This window comes from Pipistrellus kuhlii, unplaced genomic scaffold (assembly GCF_014108245.1).
Source record: "Pipistrellus kuhlii isolate mPipKuh1 unplaced genomic scaffold, mPipKuh1.p scaffold_m20_p_5, whole genome shotgun sequence".
In the NCBI taxonomy this organism is placed as follows: domain Eukaryota; kingdom Metazoa; phylum Chordata; class Mammalia; order Chiroptera; family Vespertilionidae; genus Pipistrellus; species Pipistrellus kuhlii.
In genome coordinates this window covers 64,791,099-64,812,415 of record NW_023425551.1, presented here as the reverse complement: position 1 = coordinate 64,812,415, position 21,317 = coordinate 64,791,099, and the positions used below count along the sequence as shown (strand labels likewise).

At 35.4% G+C, this 21,317-nt stretch overlaps 1 protein-coding gene across 2 annotated transcripts in view; it reads left to right on the top strand.

Moving 5' to 3' along the window:
- Positions 1-21,317, top strand: part of FAM83B (family with sequence similarity 83 member B) — a 75,148-nt gene that overhangs the window by 8,367 nt on the left and 45,464 nt on the right. The window contains exon 2 of one of the 2 annotated variants that reach the window (XM_036413535.2): positions 9,208-9,711. In XM_036413535.2, coding sequence (XP_036269428.1) covers positions 9,268-9,711 — 444 coding nt within the window. In that variant the 5' untranslated portion in view covers positions 9,208-9,267. Of the gene's footprint in view, positions 1-9,206; positions 9,712-21,317 lie in introns of both variants that reach the window. The other variant, XM_036413534.1, reaches the window with a different exon arrangement.

Below are 21,317 nucleotides of genomic sequence, written 5' to 3'. Positions count from 1 at the left end.
GATGATCCTGGGAAGAGCAGGCTGTCCTTAAACAAATAGCCAAATATTTCTTCAGTAAAATGGATTTGAGTGCAATGAGAATTACAATTCGGACATGCAATCCAATGGCCAAGTGCAAGTCCAGAGAAACAAAGGAGAGGAAGGCTCTTGTATGGACTTGGTAGAAATTGTTGTAAACAGAGAGTCCATTGGAGGAAACTGAAAGTTTGAAGGATAGTGATTTTTCATTGGCTGAATTATGGCCATCTTTCATTGGCTGAGCCGTTACTGGGCAAGGAGGAACTTCCTCCTCCTGAAGCAGTAAAGTAGTATCTCTTCCTGTCAGGTCAGTAGTGTTGCCTTAAGTGACACGTGCATGGGAATTCTCTCATCTAGCCTCTGGAACCCATTTTAAATGAGATATCTGTTTATTAATTTTCACAGTAAAGATGACTAAAGCTCCCAAGTTCAAGACTGCAATGCACAACAGGAAATTAAGTAGCTGTGAAGGCATTTGAAGGAAATTCTTCCTTCTGTCCTAGAACCAGGCATTGAGGATTTCTCTGCAGTCATTCTCAGGAACTGCATTATTATTATTAAATAGCCATTATTAAAAATCCTTTCCTCCAGCACTCTAGCATTCTCAAAAAGAAAAAAAAAAAAAAAAAAAAAAAAAAAAAAAAAAAAGCTCCTGATCCTGTTGCAGGTTTTACTTACCTTTAGAGTAGAGGGAGATACATATTTCTTGAAACCAGAATTTGGATTAGAACCGGATGATTTGTTAGATAAATTTAAACCTTGTACCTCTCTGTTTTATCCTATTGTAAACTACGCATTTCTAAACTCAGGGCTGCTCTGGAATATTTAGTTTCCTCCAATTTCACCTTAATGATTAACATCTATGTTCATAATTCACTGAAACACCTGCTGAATTCTTTCTGCTGATATAAATTCATATAACAACAGAACTGATACCAAAAGCTTAGGAGAAATATGTCATGATTAACAGCTAATTTTTTTTTTTTTTATCACTGTTTATGTTAAAAAAACATAAGACTAAGACTTAGAACTTTATAAAAACTAATTCAAATGCACAGAAACTACTTTCAGAATGGGTTTAACATAATTTAACATTGCAAAAATACAAATTTTGGGGAGATTCCCTAAACAACACTTGACAATGTTATTTTTCTGACAGAGTGCTCATTTGAAATCAGTATTTATATTTTTTGACAGTGATCTGTGGATTTATCGAATCACTTTTATAGTACTCAGTGGGTTTCTACTTACAAATAGGTAATGCTTTTATATTATCAAAAAATCTAACCTCCATTTAACATTAACATATATGTGCTACAATCTTGTAAAGTTCTTTTTGGTAGTATATTTTACACATTTATACTTCAGCATTTTGGGGGCCTATCATATTTTTATCAACGCTCATGCTGTTGCATTATTACAGCAGTACATTATTAGTTTATTTAACAATTATGTTCTGAGCATTAATAATTGTGCTAGCAGAGCCTATAGTCTAGTAAAGAAGGTGGAGAATAATGCATCTAGTAACTAATGCATAAATAGTGGTCACTAATGGGAATTGCTGTGGGAGCTCCCAGCAGTGGCTCTCGTCCTTGCTCTGAGATTTAGAGATGGCATTGTCAGTGAGCTACTTGCCAAGACCTCATTAAGTGCATGTAGTTATTTTATTTTTTATTTTTATTTTCTTCATGGTCCCTTACCCATGTAACTTTAGTTTCTGGATGTTCTGTGCTTGCTTGTGTGTTTCTCTGTAAGAATTATTAAAATACTAGAGGACTAGTGCACGAATTCATGCACTTGTGGGATTCGGCCAGCCCGCCCTGATTGGGGCCAATCCAGCAGGACTAGGGGAGGGAACTCTGGAGGTTGGCTGGCCAGCCCTGCCCCTTGGTCGGACTCCTGGTTGAGGAGACAATTTGAATATTAGCCTTTTATTTATAGGATCTTATATGCAGGGTTTTGAATTACCTATGACTATCAACTTAGTACATGAATGTAAAGAAAGGAAGATATTCTAAAGTGGAAAAGAAAAACAATATTAGGGTACTTCTTTTAAAACTTTTTCTCTGGTGCAAAACAATGCATAATCATTGGTAAAACATTTGGTAAATATGTTTTTTTTACCAAATTTAAAAGAAACATAGGACCACCGCTCACAGACAACCACTATTATTTTTATGCATATGTTTTTCTTTTTGGTTTTGGATGAATTTTATATAATTAAAATTCTGTTCTTAGGTAGTTTGGTAACCTGCTTGTTATCCACAGAGCATCATGACATAAGCATTTTTTCCCCATGCTCTTAAGACTACTAGAAGCGGCTTTTGACTTTCTTGATTTTTTTGTTTATTTTGCATTTGATAATGGGTGGGCATAACATTTATGTAAATTTGAAAAGAAAAGAAAAGAAACCAAACTGTGAAGGCTAACTCAGAAGAAACAGGGATGAAGGATAAGGGGTAGTAGGCAGTTCCTTGGCCCACCAGAATAAGAAACACTTTCCAAACCTTATCCCTTATTTACAAGCAAAGTTAGCAGGTTTGTGGGTATCACAACATTTTTCAGCAGGCAAAATAAATAATCATCTTAGACGTTTAAAATGGGGGTACCCCAAAACCCAACTGTTAAACATTATAGGACTCTGTCAAAAATATGTCCTCTGCTTGAATCATACAGAAAGGGTATTCAGTAAGAAAGGATTTTATTACCTAACTGTGTTTAGCAGGTTTTATGGCTGATATAAAGTTGAGAGCTTTTATCTCATTTGGTTCCTATTACACACATTGATCAGAACCAGGGCAAGATGGAGCACTTTGGCAAAGTGCACGATATAGCCCCATCATTTGAACAACTGGAATGCTAATATCATGATGGAATACAATTCAGGAGTGGTTGGTTGTTGGTAAAAGAGTATTTTGCTTTAATTTCACTTGCATGCATAGAGAATTCCTCTGCATTTTGACTATTGACTATACTGGTATGGTCTGAGTTAAGGGTTTATTGCTTTTCTCTATGTATTTCTCTACCAGAATCACTCAGTGCTTCCACATGATAGTGAGTGATTATGTTTTAATGTCACTAGTATATATTGGAGGCCTTTGTTTACTTATTTTTTTTTTTTTTTTTTATATCTGAACTGTAGTTTAGACGGTGGTGGTTAAATATATTGAATAACAGCCAGTATAAATAAACCCAGAATTATTTTGGTGGGAAAGTGATATAACATCATTCCACCCTTCAATTAAAAGAAATTAAGGAAATTAAGAAATGTTAGATGTAAGGAGAGGAGTTTTCATTTGAGATTTATGAAGTTAATTTGAGTGTTTAGGTCTATCCTTTTCATAGGTTTGATGGGATGGGTGATCCCAGTGATGAGCATATGGAGATGTTTGCGCCCACCACTCTGGGACTGTGTGTGCTGTATGTTCATGTATGCCTTGTCCTGCCAAAAATTATACCCTGTGACCTGTGCCATTGGGCCATTTTTTATGTGTTACCCTGAAGCCAGCTTATAATTTTTTAATAAGTTTGGATACCAACTTAGATATCAAATTGTACATGACAGTTTAAATATTAGAGTGAATTTTTAACTTGATAGTAGCTTTTTGAACGTTTTAATTGTCACCTTAAATTTCTGACAATCAAATTCAAAGTGAACACAATTTTGGTAGCTAATATTGTGAAGAAAGAAGAGATCCATGATGTCCAACTCTTGTGGACCATTGATTAAGATTTTATGAGACAGAGATGTTTCCAACATTTCTTTATGAAACATTTTCTCATATTCTATAGGTCGAAATTTTGATGAATATAAAAAATTCAATTATCCCCAAAAGATTGATTTGAGATTTTTTTGTTTAGTATTTGAAAGACTGTGAAATGATCCTTAATAAAATTTGCTTAAGATAGAAATTATATCAGAGAACTAGTTTTATGTCATCACATAAGCCAGATAAAAGACTTGAAATAACTTCTGAATGGAAAATTAATTTTTTTACTTATTAGATTCCTTTATTTTAAAATTGTAAGGTTTAAAAGTACCGGTAAAGACAATCTTTATGTATATTTTATTAGTTTCCTGGTCCTGCTGAAACAAAATAAAACAACCAAGTCAGACAAAAAAAAAAAAAGAACACTTTATTATCTCATACTTCTAGATTCTAGTAAATAGTCCTAAATCAGGGCCATGTTTTCTTTGGAGGGTCTTGGGAAAAATCTGTCCCATGCCTTTCTCTTATCTCTGGTATTACTGTCAATCCTCAGTGTTCCAATCTCTGCCTCTGTAATCACTTGGATTTGTCCCTCTCTATTTGTCTCTGGCAACTCTCCCTTATACAGACTTCAGTCATATTGGATTGAGTCCTACTCTAATTGAATATGTCCTCATTGTAACTTGATTACATCTAAAAGAAGACCCCATTTCCAAATAAGATTACATTCCCGGGGTACTGAGGGTTTTTACTGGAACGTATCTTGTTGGAAGACACACTTCAACTCATCACAGTAATCAATAGTTGAATAAAAATAACCCAAGACAGAAGTTGGAAGAGGGAACTCAGATACATTAGCAGCTGTGATCCTTTGGGTCTTCTGCTTGCACACTAGTTACATACAGCAATTATACAAGCTCAAACTATTTGTGATTTAACAACATTGCCATTTTTCTTGGAAACATTTTCCTGTTGACTTATTATTCCAGAAGACTTCTCAGTGAATCTCATATCAGAAACCATCAACAAATTGACACTGGGTTTGGCTGTGTATTTAATACTTCAATTGCCGAAATATCGAGTGACAATGCCAATGGTATGACTGAATCATTATCTTTTTTTGAATCTTAAAGAAAACACTTTTGTGATCAAACCTTTTTATGTTTTTATGGCAATTTTACTTTAATAGGTTGTTTAAATGTAAAGTAATAAAGTTAATAGCATTACTTTAAGTGGCTTACCTCATATGCTCTTTACAATGACTCAATAAGGTGAAGACTGCTGTTATTCTTTCTACACGTGACCAAGCTCTGGCTTTGGGCGTAGGTGACCTGTCCAAGAGCTTCCCTGTAACCGGGCAAGCTGGCTTTGAACCTGACAGTCTGACCCTACAAATAAGCTCTCACCGTTGATTCTATATATTGTGGGGTTTTTTCTATTCAAGGTCCATGAAATTGCTCATAAGTATGTGGTTTTAAACTTTACTATTTTGAGATTATTATCAATTCACAGGCAGGTGAGAGAAGTATTTCAGCTGGGTTCCTTGTATCTTTTTTTAAGACTCACTTTATTTTTTTTATTTTTTTATTTTAAAATATATTTTATTGATTTTTTTACAGAGAGGAAGGGAGACGGATAGAGAATTAGAAACATTGATGAGAGAGAAACATCGATTAGCTGCCTCCTGCACACCTCCTATTGGGGATGTGCCCCCAACCAAGGTACATGCCCTTGACCGGAATAGAACCTGGGACCTTTCAGTCTGCAGGCCAACGCTCTATTTACTGAGCTAAACCAGTTAGGGCACCTTGTATCTTTTTAAAAATATATATATATTTTTGTTGATTTCAGAGAGGAAAGGAAGAGGGATAGAAAGATAGAAACATTAATGACGAGAGAGAATCATTGATCGGCTGCCTTCTTAATGCACTCTTCTTGAGATTGAGCCCTCAACCCAGGCATTTGCCCTTGTCTGGGAATCAAACCTGGGACCTTTCAGTCTGCTGGCCGACTCTATCTACTGAGCCAAATCAGCTAGGGCTTCCTTGTATCTTTTACTCAGTTTCCCCCAGTGGTAACATCTTGCGAAAGCCATAATGTTATAACTCAAGCAGTACATTAATGTTGATACTGTCCAGGTACAGACCATTTCCATCACCACAAAGTTCATTCCTGTTGCCCTTTTGGAGTCACTTCCTTCTCTCTCCTCTACACACCTTTCTTAGAGTAACTCAGTGAGGTAAAGCCTGGCAACCGCTAATCTGATCCCCATTCCCATAATTTTGTCATCTCAAGAATATTATATAAATGGAATTATGTAGCATCTAATCTTTGAGGATTGATTTTTTTTTTTTCTTTACTCAGCACAATTCTCTGCCTGTTCATCTAGGCTATAACATGGATCGATAGCTTGTTCACGTTATTGCTGATAGTATTCCGTAGAATGAGCGTACAAAGTTTGTTTCATATTCACCTGTTGAAGGACGTTTGAATTATTTCTAGGTGGAGCTATTACGAATAAAGCCATTAGAACATTAATGGACAGTTTTTGAGTGAAGGTAAATCTTTTTTTTATTTCTCTGGGATAAATTCCAAGAGTGCAATTGCTGTATCACATGGCATTTGCATACTTAGTTTTATAAATGAAACTGCCAAACTGTTTTGAAATCTAATTTTTTATACTTTGTTTTGTATCCTTTGTATTTACATACTTAATGTTTGGAAATTATACTTTCCAAAAATGACATTAAACATTTAGTATCAAGTGCAGTCTGTAATGGTTTTGAGGCATGGATGTGAGCCTCTTTATATACAAAACTGTTTTTTCTGGAAAGAGTCACTTAACTAGTACATGAGCCTAGCACTTTGTTCAGCTTTTCCATCATAGCAAGATTTTATTTTTCTTTACTCATTAACTCTATCATGTATGTTCATGTACTTTCTAGGAGTGTTTAATGGTTATTAATAAAATAATGTGCTTTCATATGTCTAAAGGCATACCCAATTAATTTTGTTCTTAATTTAAGACCTTCAAATGTTCAGTGATTGAACTCTTAAGAGTTTAATATTGTCTGTGTCTAAATACAGGTGCTATTTTATTGCAGTACCCATTCATACAAGTGCTATTACCTTGCTGTTCTCCTTTAAAATTTCTTAGAAGATTGTTCCTTCACAAAACAGCCTTTGCTGTGTTTTTGGTTATTCTAGAAATGCAAATTTATGCATAACTCTAGACTATGGTCAGAGTATGACTTTTTTAGCAGGACAATATCAAGTATATTCATTTCTTATCTTAAACCCTTGTACAGGTTATCTCAACTTCCATGTCCAGAGCTATTGCATTTTTTTTTATCATGTATTTTTCCATGGCACCCTGGACATTTTAGCCCAGTTAGTTCCTTAATATGGGTGCTGTAGTGTGCATCAAAGTGTGTTTAGCAGCATCACTGGCCTCTACACAGTACATGCCAGTAGCATGAACATACTGTGTCTTTGTTCTTATATCAGGTTTAATCTTTAGGTTCTTGATATTTTCAGAGTGCCAGTGAAAATTCTGAGCCTGGAGATAGGAAGAGGATCATCTCTGCTGAAATTGTGAAGTGGACTCTTAATTTTGCTCCTCGGCTCTGCTTAGTACCGTAGATGCTGAACATTTTTGGTCCTTTCCTGCCCAGCGAAACTTGTATCCCTTATTGTCCATTCCTTTTCAACTTTTTTTTTTTTTTTTTTTTTTTTTTTTTTTTTTTGTATGATTAGTGGCTTCTGTTACATACTGTGAGCTAAGGAATAAACAAATGGTAGTGGTTCCTAGGGGACTCTCCCAAATCTGATTTGAACTTTGGTAGGTCTGAGTCTGAAAAGGCTGAGTTCAGTGGACAATTAAAATTAGGGCCAGGCTTCCCATACAAAAACCTGTAAACCTAATGTTGCCCCACCCTGCATTCTAATAACTATATGTGGCTTCAGATGGGTAGTAAACATACCACGTGATGGCTTTGTAAGTTATAAAAATGTCTAAAACTAACATAATATTGTATGTCAGCTGTAATAAAAAACTTTAAAAAATTATTTTAAAAAAATGAAAAATAAATGAAATTAGGGCCAGGCCACTGACAAAGATGTTTTTGGTCAAATTACCTTTTGGGGCTTGTAGCAAGCACATCATTGAGGTGTACTTTATTTAAATCCACACGATGGAGATCATGATTTCAAAAGCCTGGGTAGGCCCTTATTTGACTGAGGTAAAGTCCAATCCAGTATCTCACATGCTGAGTGATTGAATGCTTAACATTGTGGGGCATTGTGAAGGATGAGGTGTGAGCTTGAATAGGCAGATTTTGAATCCTGGGAGAGATCCCTGAATTATCTTAATGTCTTAAATTTCTTCACTACCCCTACACTGTCAAACTCTCAAATCTCAGGAGTCCTTGCTTTGAATCATCTCTTGAATACACTTGTCACTTCTTCACTGGGTATTTGAATGCTGAAAGACTAGACACTTGTCTCTCCTCCGTTCCCCGCTGCCAGACTAATTGTTCTAAACACAAGTTTTCTGAATCACAGAACTCTCCTGTGTCCCTCCACACCTGGCTCTGTTGTATATATTCAGCGTTATCTCCTACTCCTACTCAAAGGAACCTGCTCTCTAGCAGACCACGTTTTTTCAGTAGGTCCTTAATGTACAAGCTCATACCTATTCTGGGCGCTTTGTGTGTTTTTCAGTCTTGTGTGGGATGAAAATGTTCATTCTCACCACATGAATGTATTCTTTCTTAGTACCCCACGTTCAGCTGAAGCCCACGCCCTACACAGGGATAACCATAACTCCTGTATTCCATTTAGATTTCTACTTGCTTTTATCTGAAGGTATTGACAGCAGGCAGTACTCATTTTGGCCCTTAGCAGTATACTAGTATGGCTTTGTTCAAAGTGGTAACAAACAGCTTCGTGTGTGCATTTTGCCTCTTCCGATATAACTAAATTCCTGGAAAGCAAGTATTTTGTGCTTTTTAAATGTTTCATCAGTATGTGATTACATGCATAATAAGTACTCAGTAAAGACTTATATTAATGGCTGACCTGGTACTGATTTCATTCCAATTCTATTTCTGTACATATTAAAACCAGAATCAGATAAGCTTGTAGAAACCGATGCCACCCTGTGTAGTATCAAATTAAAGTTAAGAAGGATGGACTCTCTGGATGTCAGAGGAGAAATGTGTATTTCCTTAGGTGAAAAATTGAAAGTAGAGGCCTTGCAAATGAAAAATCAAGGAATAGTCTATTAAAAACAACATCTCTTTGTGGTAGTTTTTGAATTATAGTGCAATTAATGCTACTTTTGATATGAAATGTATGTCATATTAACCTACAGGTCATGGAAATGAGTAAATGTGAAAACTAATAATTGACATGGGTTATAAAACATTTGATTACAGAGCACTAACTGATCTTAATTTTCTCCTTTTCAAACACCCAGATACCTCTTGCTGCTGCACAAATGGACATTTGACAGCGCTGTTGTCAAGCACTTGCAAGCATGGAGACTTCGTCGCTGCTGTCCTCCTTGAATGATGAGTGTAAATCTGACAATTACATTGAGCCTCACTACAAGGAATGGTATCGAATAGCCATTGATAAGCTGATTGAACATGGGCTAGAAGCATACCAGGAATTTCTTGCCAAGGAGCGAGTATCAGACTTTCTAGCTGAGGAAGAAATTAATTATATTTTGAAAAATGTCCAGAAAATTGCACAAAGTACAATCCATGGTGCTGACAATTCCTGTGATGATACCTCATCTTCAGGGACGTATTGGCCCATTGAATCTGATGTGGAAGCTCCAGATCTTGACTTAGGCTGGCCATATGTGATGCCTGGACTCTTAGGCGGTACCCACATAGACCTCCTCTTTCATCCACCAAGAGCACAGCTACTTACAATTAAGGAAACTATTCGGAAAATGATAAAAGAAGCCAGAAAGGTAATGCTGTTTCTATTTTTAAATGAAAACTCAAATTGTGGAAAAGCACCAGAATAATATACCATGTATGTTTGTTAAAATAATCTCTATATGTGTAAACTATGCCTATTATTATGCTCCCCACCCTGGGGATCGAGATCGAGCCTGCAGTCTGGGGATATGCCAGGACCAGGAATCGAACCGGCGACCTCTTGGTGCCTGGATCAACGCTCAACTGCTGAGCTACACCCACCTGGGCTGTACTTTTTATATCTTGCAAATATCTGAGAGTTGTGAGATCCCTGCTAATGGTAAAAATTTCATTCTCTTCAGAATATACATACACCCAGGAGACCATATATCCGTGAAGGCTAAGATCTGCGGACTGTGAATGAGATACTTTGACATATTTATAAAGTTCAAAGCACTTAAATTTTCCTTAATCTCTGAAAGGATATATGTTTTTAGTAGATCTGATGAAAATTTCTTTGTTCTCACTAGGACTTGTGCCTTAATTTTTGCTATAGATATGGTTTATGCTGGTAACTACATCATAGATTTACTTATTTATTTCCTGAGTTGTGTGGAAATGGTATAAAATCAGGCATGATAATTTAAAATTCTGAAGGAAGGTCCTGAGGTACTTCCGATTTTGGGGCCTTGGTCTTTATTAAATATTTATGTTGGGTTATAAATATCAGAAACTCTGTTTTAGAGCTCATATTAAACTGTACAAATTTTCTTTACATTAATTAAATAAAAGTTATTTGAGAGTTATCTATGTACTCAGCACCGTGATAGGAATTTTGGACATTATAACAAAACTTTCTAAAGTACTTATTGAGATCACTCTAGCATTTTTAAATGCATGGACAAAAAAAAAAAAAAAAAAAGCTATGATTTTTTAAAGCTATAAATGTCTAGTTATTTACAAATACTATACAATAAATAAACTTAGATCTAAAAACGTCCTTAAGATGTACATGGAGTTGCTTTCTTCCATGTCAGCAAGATACAGAAATATGTGAAACGTATGCATTTATGAAGTATGTAAAACCAAGATCCCTGAAATCTACAGAACATTGTAGATTGTAGGAGAAGCAACTAAAAGTTTTGCAATTATGTTAGGGAGATACAATGTTCTGAGGCTGATGTCAAATGTATGCTTTGCAAAAGTAAGGTGTTTTCCCCCCAAATCTCTCAAATAACCTGGCGTTTTTGCTGTGTTAACTTTTTTAGCAGAACTGCATTAAAGAAAGCACTAATCTATTTCAATTGTTAAATATTAGCTATAGAATCAGGCACACGGTAGGTGTCCAGACTTTTATTGAATGAGTTGAACTATCAGTTCAATTTCCCAAATTGAACCATGGGTATTTTTAAAACTGTACTCTTCGATGCTCTGTGAAGAAATTGTACAATTGTATTTTGTAAAACTACAGTTAAAAAATCAAGGATATATATGAGTTCTTGCAAAAGTCTGGGTCTCCCATGATTTTGAGGCGCATATGAGTGAGCGGAGACTTGACTCTGGGTCCCATAGTGCTCCCCAGACTCTGACAGGAAGAAGATTTTCATATACATTTTACCAATTTTCTTTCATCTCTGACACTTTTATTATAGAGAAAGGGCAAATAGCAATATTAAATTATTTCCTCTAACTAATCCCCTTTTAATGTGCACAAATTTTGTGCACTGGGTCACTAGTGTGTGTGTGTGTGAGTGTGTGTGTGTGTGTGTGTTTGTATATAAATATATATATATATTCTTTTTAATGTGGCAGCTATTTATTTAGAGAGACTCTAAAAAGTAATATATTCTCTGCCTGGTCATTGTCTACTGGAAACTCCAATGTGCACTAATGAGCTGAGAGACTTGAAATAATCAAAGTGACATAAAATAAGAAATAATTTTACCTTTATTCAATTGACAGAGATAATTATGTTAACTCTGCAAATTGCATACATTGCAATTGAATGTATAGTATAATAGATAACTTAGTGTTGTTTTTTCCCTTCAAAGCATTGAAGAATGATTAGTTTCTACCCAGTGCAATAAATATTGAGGTCAAATGAGCTATAATATGCATGGAATATATATTTCTGAAGTATTTTGGAAATTTCTTCATATGTTACTATATTTATTTAAATATCTTTTAAGATACTTGTTATTTTAAAGATTTTTGAAGTTATTGGTCCTTTTTTCCAAGATTTTAGACTATTTACTTGCCCATACTGGACAAGATCCTGTGATAATTTTTGAAATAAAACCAAATATTTTTATGAAGTTAAAGCTTTTCAGAACACATTGCTTTTTAAAGATTAAACATGGTTTTCATGACTATCATTTGCTTAGCAGATAAGCTAGTTTCTTACATTCTTTCAGAGTCAATGAAGCCTATTAGTTATCAGGATAAACTTTCTGATTTTGAACTGTTTTCTGTATTTTAATAGATAGAAGAAAGTTCCAAGCCCTCAAATTTCTCAGGGATATATTTTTTGGTAATCAACATTACATAACTGTGGAAATCTGAGGTCAAACAAGTAGGGCTATAAACCAGCAAACAGAACCAAAAAGCCATCTCAGAGAAAATTTTAAATCCATTTTCACTGTTCTGTTTGCAATTGAGTTAAGGTACTCTGACTATAAACGCCATATTATTAAAAATCTTAAAATAATAAAAATAATTCAAAAGCAAGTTACTTACCAGTCCAAGCATCTGAAGTCTGACCATAACCACCAAGTTAACATTCTAGTCCCTTGAGAAAGTAAATTAAAATAATACTGTATCTTATGCATCTATACTGGAAATATTTTGGTTTTGAATTTCACTAATTTATATGCATTTGATGTGTTGACTTTAAATAGATAGCCAGATTTCTCCAGCAAAAAATGGGTTTATTCAGGAACAGAAATGCATAGCAATTTGGGACACATGGTCTAATGGTAAACCATGCACAAATTCAGAGAACAAAGGAGACAAATATATTTTTTAAATTTTTTATTGATTATGGTATCACATAATTATCCTCATTCCCCCATTCCCATCCCAAACTCCTCCCTACATATGCCCCCATCCCCCTGTTGTCCATGGCCACTGGCTAGGCCCATATGCATGCACACAAGTTCATGTCTTCCCCTTATCCCCACCCTCCCCTACTTTCCCTTTGAGGTTTAAGAGTCTGGGTCTGTTTTTGTTCATCAGTTTATGTTGTTCATTATTTCCTCTAGATGTGTGAGATCACGTGATCCAAGAAATACCCTTGTAAGAACCTAAACTGAGACAAGCCGTAATGGTTATGCTGAGTGGCAAATTAATTAGTCTGTAGTGAGTTCCTTTCTGGGCCAGCAGTTCTTTTGAGTCCCAATTTCGACAAATATTTTTTTTTAGAGAGGGAGTGGGGGACTCAGAGAGGATGTTGTAAATAGAATCCATTGGAGGAAAATGAGAATTTGAAGTATAGTGGCTTTTCATTGGCTGAATTATAATAGTCTGTCATTGGCTGAGTGGTTGCTGGGCCAAGAGAATCCCTCTTCCTGCTGGAGTAGTAGTAAAATACATCTTCCTGTTGGAGATGGGAGTTGACAAGGAGAGGTAGTGCATGAGAAGACCTTCCTAACTCCAATTTAAATGAAGTTATGTTCTTAAACGTCACAATTTCTACTTTAAGTAATGCAATAATTGAATCATTTGCTTTTATAAGAAGAATATAATCTTTATAATATTTTACAAAATTACAGATTTGTTTTTATTAATTTTATTTTTGTCTCTTGTCACTTGGAAGTTGTTTAGAGGGTTGGCTTTTTTCCCCCTTTGCTTTTTTTCTTTTCTTTTTTTTCTTTTTTCTTTTGCATGTTTATATTTTATTTGAGAATTTTCCTTTGGGAGAATCCAGTTGCAGGTAACATCTTACTTGTGCCCTAAAAGGGCCTTATTTTTATTTACTGGCCCTTTTTCTATCCTATTTCTATTTTTTACTATGTGGTTGACATATTTAGGTCAACTTTGTAAAGTCTGAAAGCGTCTAGCAAGACTTTCCCAGATAATTATTTGTCTCTCAAGAGGTGTTCCCAAGATGATATATACATGTATTCCTAATTACTATGAATACCTCTTGGGAAAGTGTCCTCTCTAATTACTTAAAATTCATCTTTCATGAAAGGAATTTCTCTTCTAGCTGCTCAGTAGTAGATATCAAGGCATTATAACTTTTGGTAGTTTTGAATATGTAAATGTCTAACCAGAATGCTATTTGCCTGCCTATTAAATCTCTAACCAGAATGCTATTTGCCTATTTCCTAATTCTAAGCTGCTTCTTTGAGATGTGAATCTTAGTCTTGTGAAATATGGAATCAAAAGATACATAAGCAAAAGTCTAGTGAGAATTAGGGCACAGTAATTCCTAAGGTGCTCTATACTGCCTCTCCTGAGTTCAGGCCTTATTTCCTTCCTGAGTCAGTGTTCCTGGGTGTGTCTGTTATGGCCTAGGGAGTTATTAGTAATACAGAGAAACATTAACTACCAGCTTGTCACACGGCTACAACTGGGAAGGTGAGCAGATGATTGGGCGTTTCCTGAGATCTGACTGGTATTATAAAAATAGCGCCAGATTAGAGGCTTGATCACCTGGGTTCTACCACTATCAAGTTATTGCATCTTCCCAGGTATCTTTATTTATTTAGTGAAATATATTAAGCAAAGCACTTTCATGTCTTTTAAATGTAATATTCCTATCTAAATCTCTCATAGTGCTTACCAACGTAAGCACCTTTCAATGTGATATATACTCCTTGCTGAATTAGTCCATCGATGAATAATTTTTATTGTGTCATGGTGTGTCATTTCCGTCTGCATTCATTTGCAACTATATCCTGTCCAACTAAATGATATTTGTGTATTCATCTTTTTTCCGACTACAATTTGTCTCCTAATGTTCCCAATTTTTTTGTGAACACTTTTATTCATTGAATATGAGTCAAAATTAGTATCTGCCAGGAAATATATTTTGCTTAGTGAGATTTAATAACATTATTATCTTTTGCTATTAATTTGAACATTTCTTCTCTGAATATAATGCATTGTTAATATATGTTTGTGTGTATATATTATATATATATCTATATATCTATATATCTATATATATCTATATATCTATATATCTATATATCTATATATATAAAATAGTCAGGGGGGGAGAGAGAGAAGCATCAATTTGTTTTTCCACCTATTTGTTGTGTTTTTTTCCACCTTTTTATGTATTTTTGGTTGCTTCTTGTTTGTGCCCTGACTGGATATCAAACCTGCAATCTTGGGGCATCAGGATGATACTCTCATCAGCTACCTGGCCATGGCTAGGCATTTGTACTTTATTTTATTTTTTAAAAATATTTTTTATTGATTTTTTAAAGAGAGGAAGAGAGAGGGATAGCGAGCTAGAAACATCCATGAGAGAGAAACATCGATCAGCTGTCTCTTGCACACCCCCTACTGGGGTTGTGCCCGCAACCAAGGTACATGCCCTTGACCGGAATCGAACCTGGGACCTTTCAGTCCGCAGGCAGACGCTCTATCCACTGAGCCAAACCGGTCTTGGCTAGGCATTTGTTCTTTAAAAGATCAGTATTGAACAAGTTAGTATGTTACTAGGAATGCCATCTAGATTATTAGCTTTTGTAAAATGACTATTCCCGAAAATACTTCAACACCTTTCTGAAGTAGCATACTGATTATGTATACTGCATTAGCTGAGCAACACAGTATTTTCTGTGTTATTTTGTAGAAAGTTCAAACTGGGAAAATATTGATTCAACATAAGTGTATTTGAAAATAAGATCTACTGTGAAGATGGCTTAGATATATAGTTTGCTAAAAAGACACCCTCTTTTATGGAAAGCAGGCAGGCATGGAAGAAAACATTCTAAACCATACTTTTTTACCTAAAGTTCTGACAGTCTAAAAAACTGCAGAGATCTGATGAAAAGCTAAGGGAGGGAGAGCATGTTCTAGAGACAAAAATAAAGCAATAATCTTTCCATTTTCACCTAAAATTTGAAAAGTGATAATTGTATTAGCTTTTTAAAGAAATGCATTATAGAAGGGTTTTATATTTATGAAAAAGAACAAGGTTTTAAAAATTTTTAAAGTTTATATTTATTATAGACCTACCATTTGTTGTCCAAATTTGGTTTAAATAACTACAAGTTTATAAAATATTATCACTACTTACTAAATATCTTTGATATAATTAAAAAAGTGATAATGAATATTATTTAAGGAGTACAATAATTAGTGATTAAAAACTATGATTTCTTGATGGAGATTATATTTTATGCTTTGTTGAAGCAAAAAAATCAAGGTTATGAAAAAATAAAATTAAAATTTTTATTATATGAGAACTTTAACTTGGTTGCACACTATAGTCATCTGTAATTTATGAGTTTCAGATGTTTTACCAGTGTGTTATTTAAAAGCTAACGATCAACTATGATTTTTATTTTTAACAGAATTTCACTTGAAAATTGGCAACTTGAGAAATAATTCACCCTTGAAAAGAAAAATGATGATTTGCTATTAGGGACAATACATTATCAGAAACACTGCCTTGATAATGTTAATCTATACCTCTATTAATGGTGGGGGGTAAACAATTTAAAATGTGAGTTATTTTAGAATACATATGACTTATCTAATTAAGGGAAATGTTTTTAATGCAGTTTTCTCTGGTCAGTTATTATCCTTTGATACTCTTTAATTTCACACACACCCTCCTCCCAAATAAGCTGTGAGGAACAATTCTTGTAGGAACTGCATATGGGTGGCAGGTACAATCTTTCTATTAAACTTGGGGGGATTGTTACTGACTATGGGAAAACATTTAGATGTGTGACTTCTCACATCTCTAAAGCAGAGAGCTTATATTTTATGATTATTTCTGTTAATTCATTTTCCTTTCTATCACAGGATTAAAATAAAAACCTAATATTTATTGAGCTACTTATGGAATTGTATAAATTTTTTAATACATTTTATTGATTTTTTACAGAGAGGAGGGGAGAGGGATAGAGAACTAGAAATGTCGATGAGAGAGAAACATCAACCAGCTGCCTCCTGCACACCCCCTACCGGGGATGTGCCTGCAACCAATGTACATGCCCTTGACTGGAATCGAACCTGGGACCCTTCAGTCCGCAGACCGACGCTCTACCACTGAGCCAAACTGGTTTCGGCTGTATAATATTTTTCTGATGACATATCTTAAGTAGTTTGTTGGAATGACAATGTTAATTGTCATCATAAAATATTATGTTCATAAAACAGAGTTTTTCTAATGTCTAAATAAGATTTAGATTCCATAGGGCTTGAACTGAGCAGTCTTACAAACTGAGATGTCTTTAGGGCCAAGCCAGAAAAATAACCCTGCATAGGAAAAGAGGACAAGTGGTGTTCCATCCAGTAGGGAGCAAAAGGAACATGGAGGAAGAGAAGATAACTTGACTCTGTAGGAATTCTTGTTTAAAATGTTATAAGTAAAATGTAGCTTGCAGCTGAATGTGATGATAAGCTTAGGACCTCAGGTACACCTTGAGGCATCTTATCAAAAGTTAACTTTCATGAGAATAAGGGCTTTAGCTTTCCTTATCTGCCCTCCTTATGAGATGTAAAATGTCATGGAGGTGAGCTATGGGAGCCTTTTTGAGATGACAAGGGATGTAACACTATCTGACATTTTGTATTTTAAGGATTCTGCCTGCTCTTCTAGGGTTGCCACCAATTTATCATGCGGTATATGCTTTTACATCAATTATTCAGACCTTTTAACCAGTCCCTCTTCAAATTGTTTTGAAAAATTTGGTTTGCTTTTATCATCAGCAGAGGAATTGCCTTCTGATTCTGTGTAGTGAATTTAATGTCTACTAAAGAGTCACAGGTATTATCTATTGAGCACTTATGTGTCATAACCCATGTTAAGCACTTTAGGTGTATTACCTTAAATTGACCTTCACAGCCATCCTGTGACATACCGTATTTTTCGGACCATAAGATGCACTTTTTCCCCCCCAGAAGTGTGGGGGGAAAGTCCCTGCGTCTTATGGTCCAAATATAGCCTACACATATACTTTAAAAAAAAAGTTTTTTTACTTGCCCGGCTCTGTGTGGTCTCTGTGTGCTTGCCAGGCTCTAAAATGGTTCTAAATGCTGCTGTTTACTTTACAGGGTTGATTACATGTGTTTATGACTGTGATGTTGGGTTTTAATGCACATAAAATATTTTAGGACACTATTTGTTTCAGAATCTTTTTTTCTTCATTTCCCTTCTCTAAAAACTGGTGCGTCTTATGGTCCGGAGCGTCTTATGGTCCGAAAAATACGGTACATATTTTTATTATTCATGTTTTACAGATGAATAACCTGCATTCTTTTGTTAGTTGTGACCTAGTCAGTGGTAATGATCCAAGATGGTGATAATTGCAAAGTAATAATGACTACATATTCCTAAAAAGAGGGTTGGAGGACTTAGCTGAGAGGCTCTGGGATTGAGAGCAGTTGATGATGTAGAAGTATTTTAGTTTCTAAAAGAGCTAGGCACAAGGATAATATTGGGTTGCTATTAGAAGTCAGAAGCAACAAACCTGGAACTGAGTTAAGATTATAATTAGTAGATGGGTTATAGCACCTAGAATGCAGACTAAGAGGCAATGAAGAGGAATGGGTTTTCAGAGTTCAAATATAGGGAAGATTCAAAAAAGTAAGAGGACATTCAGACAGTGAAGTTGTCTTTTGGCTTTTACTGGGTTCAACTATGGGGCGGTGGAGTGGGGGGGGTGGGGTTGTCAGTTAGTCTTTGGCTAGCCTTACAGGGAAAGGTATGGCAGGCTATCCATTCACTCAGCAAATATTTATTTACTGTCTTCCATTCTAAATTCTGGGGATATGTAAGAGAATAAAATACAAAAAAATCATACCTTTGAATGAAGCTTACATACAAATAGAGAGGGAGATAATAAGCATACAAAATGAGGATTGGTATGGAGAAAAACAAATCATAAATATGGTTGGGAAGGAGGCTTGAGATTGGTATGTTGGGGAGAGCGTATTTTTAGATAGAGTTATCAGAGTAGATCTCATCAAGAAAGTGACATTGGAGTCCACATTTGAGGAAAGAGAGAATGAGCCATGCATCTATTTGCCAGCAGAGCACATCAGCCTGCCTGTCTGTCTATCTATCTATCTAACTATCTATCTATCTATCTATCTATCTATCTATCTATCTATCTATCTATCTATCGTCTACCTATCTATCTATCATCAATCTATGTATTTATACTGAGTGGCCAGGTTTTTATGATCTCTGAATGCATAATAATCTGGCCACTCAGTGTACATCTTATATAATAGAAGACTAATATGCATATTGTCCCCTCCACCAGAAGTATGACCAGCAGGCAGGCCAGCCAACTGCCCATGTCCCCTCCTCCTGGCCAGGCTGGCCAGACCCCACCCATGCACGAATTCACGCACTGGGTCTCTACTATATATATATTTTCAGAGATCATAATAATCTGGTCACTCAGTGTATATATAGTAAGGTTTGGGACAGAAACATGGTTTCTTGTTTGATAGAGAAACAATATGGATGACAACTGCTAGACACCAGAAAGCAAAAGGGAGATGAGTAGGTGAGTCTAGAGAGGTAACGTGGAGGTCCTCACAGGCCATTGTAAGGACCTTGGCTTATGCTCTGTGTCAAATGGAGAGTCACTGGAGAACTTTGAGCAAAAGAGAGATATGATCCATTTCAAATATGCTGTTTTAAAAGGATGCATCTGGCTGCAGTTTTGAAAATTGACTCGAGAAGCTTAAGAATAGCAGAGGCTATTAAGATAATCCAAGTGTGAGATGAATATGTCTCAGATGCTCAGTGATGGTTGGATTTGGGATATATTTTGAAGGCAGTAAAATGTGGATGTCAAATAAGTTGAAAAATATAAGATTGCTCCAAAAATTTTGGCTTTAAGCAATTGGAATGAAGGCATTGTCATTCCAAGTTGGTGTCAGAGGCAGCAGAGGGTTGGATTAGGGTGCAGACACAGAGGCCAAGCTACAGAGGCTTTATCATTTTCACCGCAGCTTTGGGATGGTTGACCAGTATTACCCCAGCCATCAAGACCAGCAGATGTATCTCAGTAGAGATTAGGGTTCACATTACAATCTAAACACAGAATGCCTGGGCTTGGAGATCAGTCCTGGTTCTAATGGATGGCATTACAAATAACTTGGATGTGACTCAGATGCAAAGGAATGGTAAATACAGAGTGTGAGATAAGAGGAAGACTGACTGGATGCTGATCTAGGACCTCATAAAACAGATTATATAACCTCCTGAGAAACAGAACCTCCCAAAGGCAGTTATTAAGCAACTCCCATATGATAGGTCAGGTATGTGAAAGAAAGAATAAGAAACTGGGAAGATATCACTTAGGTGATCACCTTTTTATGATTTTTCATAAATCATTTCGGTAGAATACATTTTGAGGAGTAGGAGATGTATGGTGGAGAATTTGGCATTATTAAAGGTGGGATGAGAGGGGTGTAGAAGTGGGTCAAGAGAGGAAGGTGGGGGTTGGTGAGAGGCAGACTGAGATCAAATTGTGAAGGTTTTTCAATCCAGCTTTGTGGATATGGTTGGTGGAAATCATGAAATGTTTTTGAGTAAGTCAGTAAGGCCATCAAACCTGATATAGGACATACTAACATTTTGTTGGTTAGCTAAAACGTAGAGGAAAATAGAAAACAGGTTATAAGGGATAATGCTCCCTGATAGGCTAACAACAGCCTGGAGTGGAGTAAAATTAAATGTAAAACACAATCTCTTCTTGAGAATACACCACCAATTTCCTGCTATTGTTGGTATATTCAATAATATAATTAAAAAATATAACTACATATGTAATTCTGTATCTTAAAGAAGGTGATTTTTGAGGTCATAAAGCTATATTTAAAGTGCCTTAATTATTTGATTTTAAGTCAAGAAAGTTTGTTTCTGTACAAAAAAATTTCAATTACATATATAGTGCCCCCAAAGTTTATATACACACTTTGAATAATTACAATGTTTATTAAAATGCATGTCATTTTCAAAATTGATCTATCAGCTATTGCAGGGTGCATACACATTTTTGGGATATTTTGTATACATAGTTTAATTCAATATTTACTTATTGAATCCCTACTATGTACAAAGCATGCTGTTCGTCATACGGTGGAAAAAGAAGCACTTCAAGTGGTTTAAAGTCTAATATTTGGAGGGCATGGTAAAAGATTTGAGATTTGAAACATAGGGTACAAGGAGCAGATCTCCTTGTGGGTTCTTGCTCACAAAGTTTGAAGAATAAAATTCATGGACTAAAAGTACTTGTTAATAAAAGGGTAGAAATTTATTGGAAGCAAATATGGATTCCCACACAGGAAGAGGTTCCTAAGAGGGTAACCCACTCGGACCCTTTTTCTTTTTACTTTTTTCTTTCTTTTTTTTTTAATAATTATGTTTTGTTTTGTTTTGTTGTTTTAAATATATTTTATTGATTTTTCACAGAGAGGAAGAGAGAGGGATAGAGAGTTAGAAACA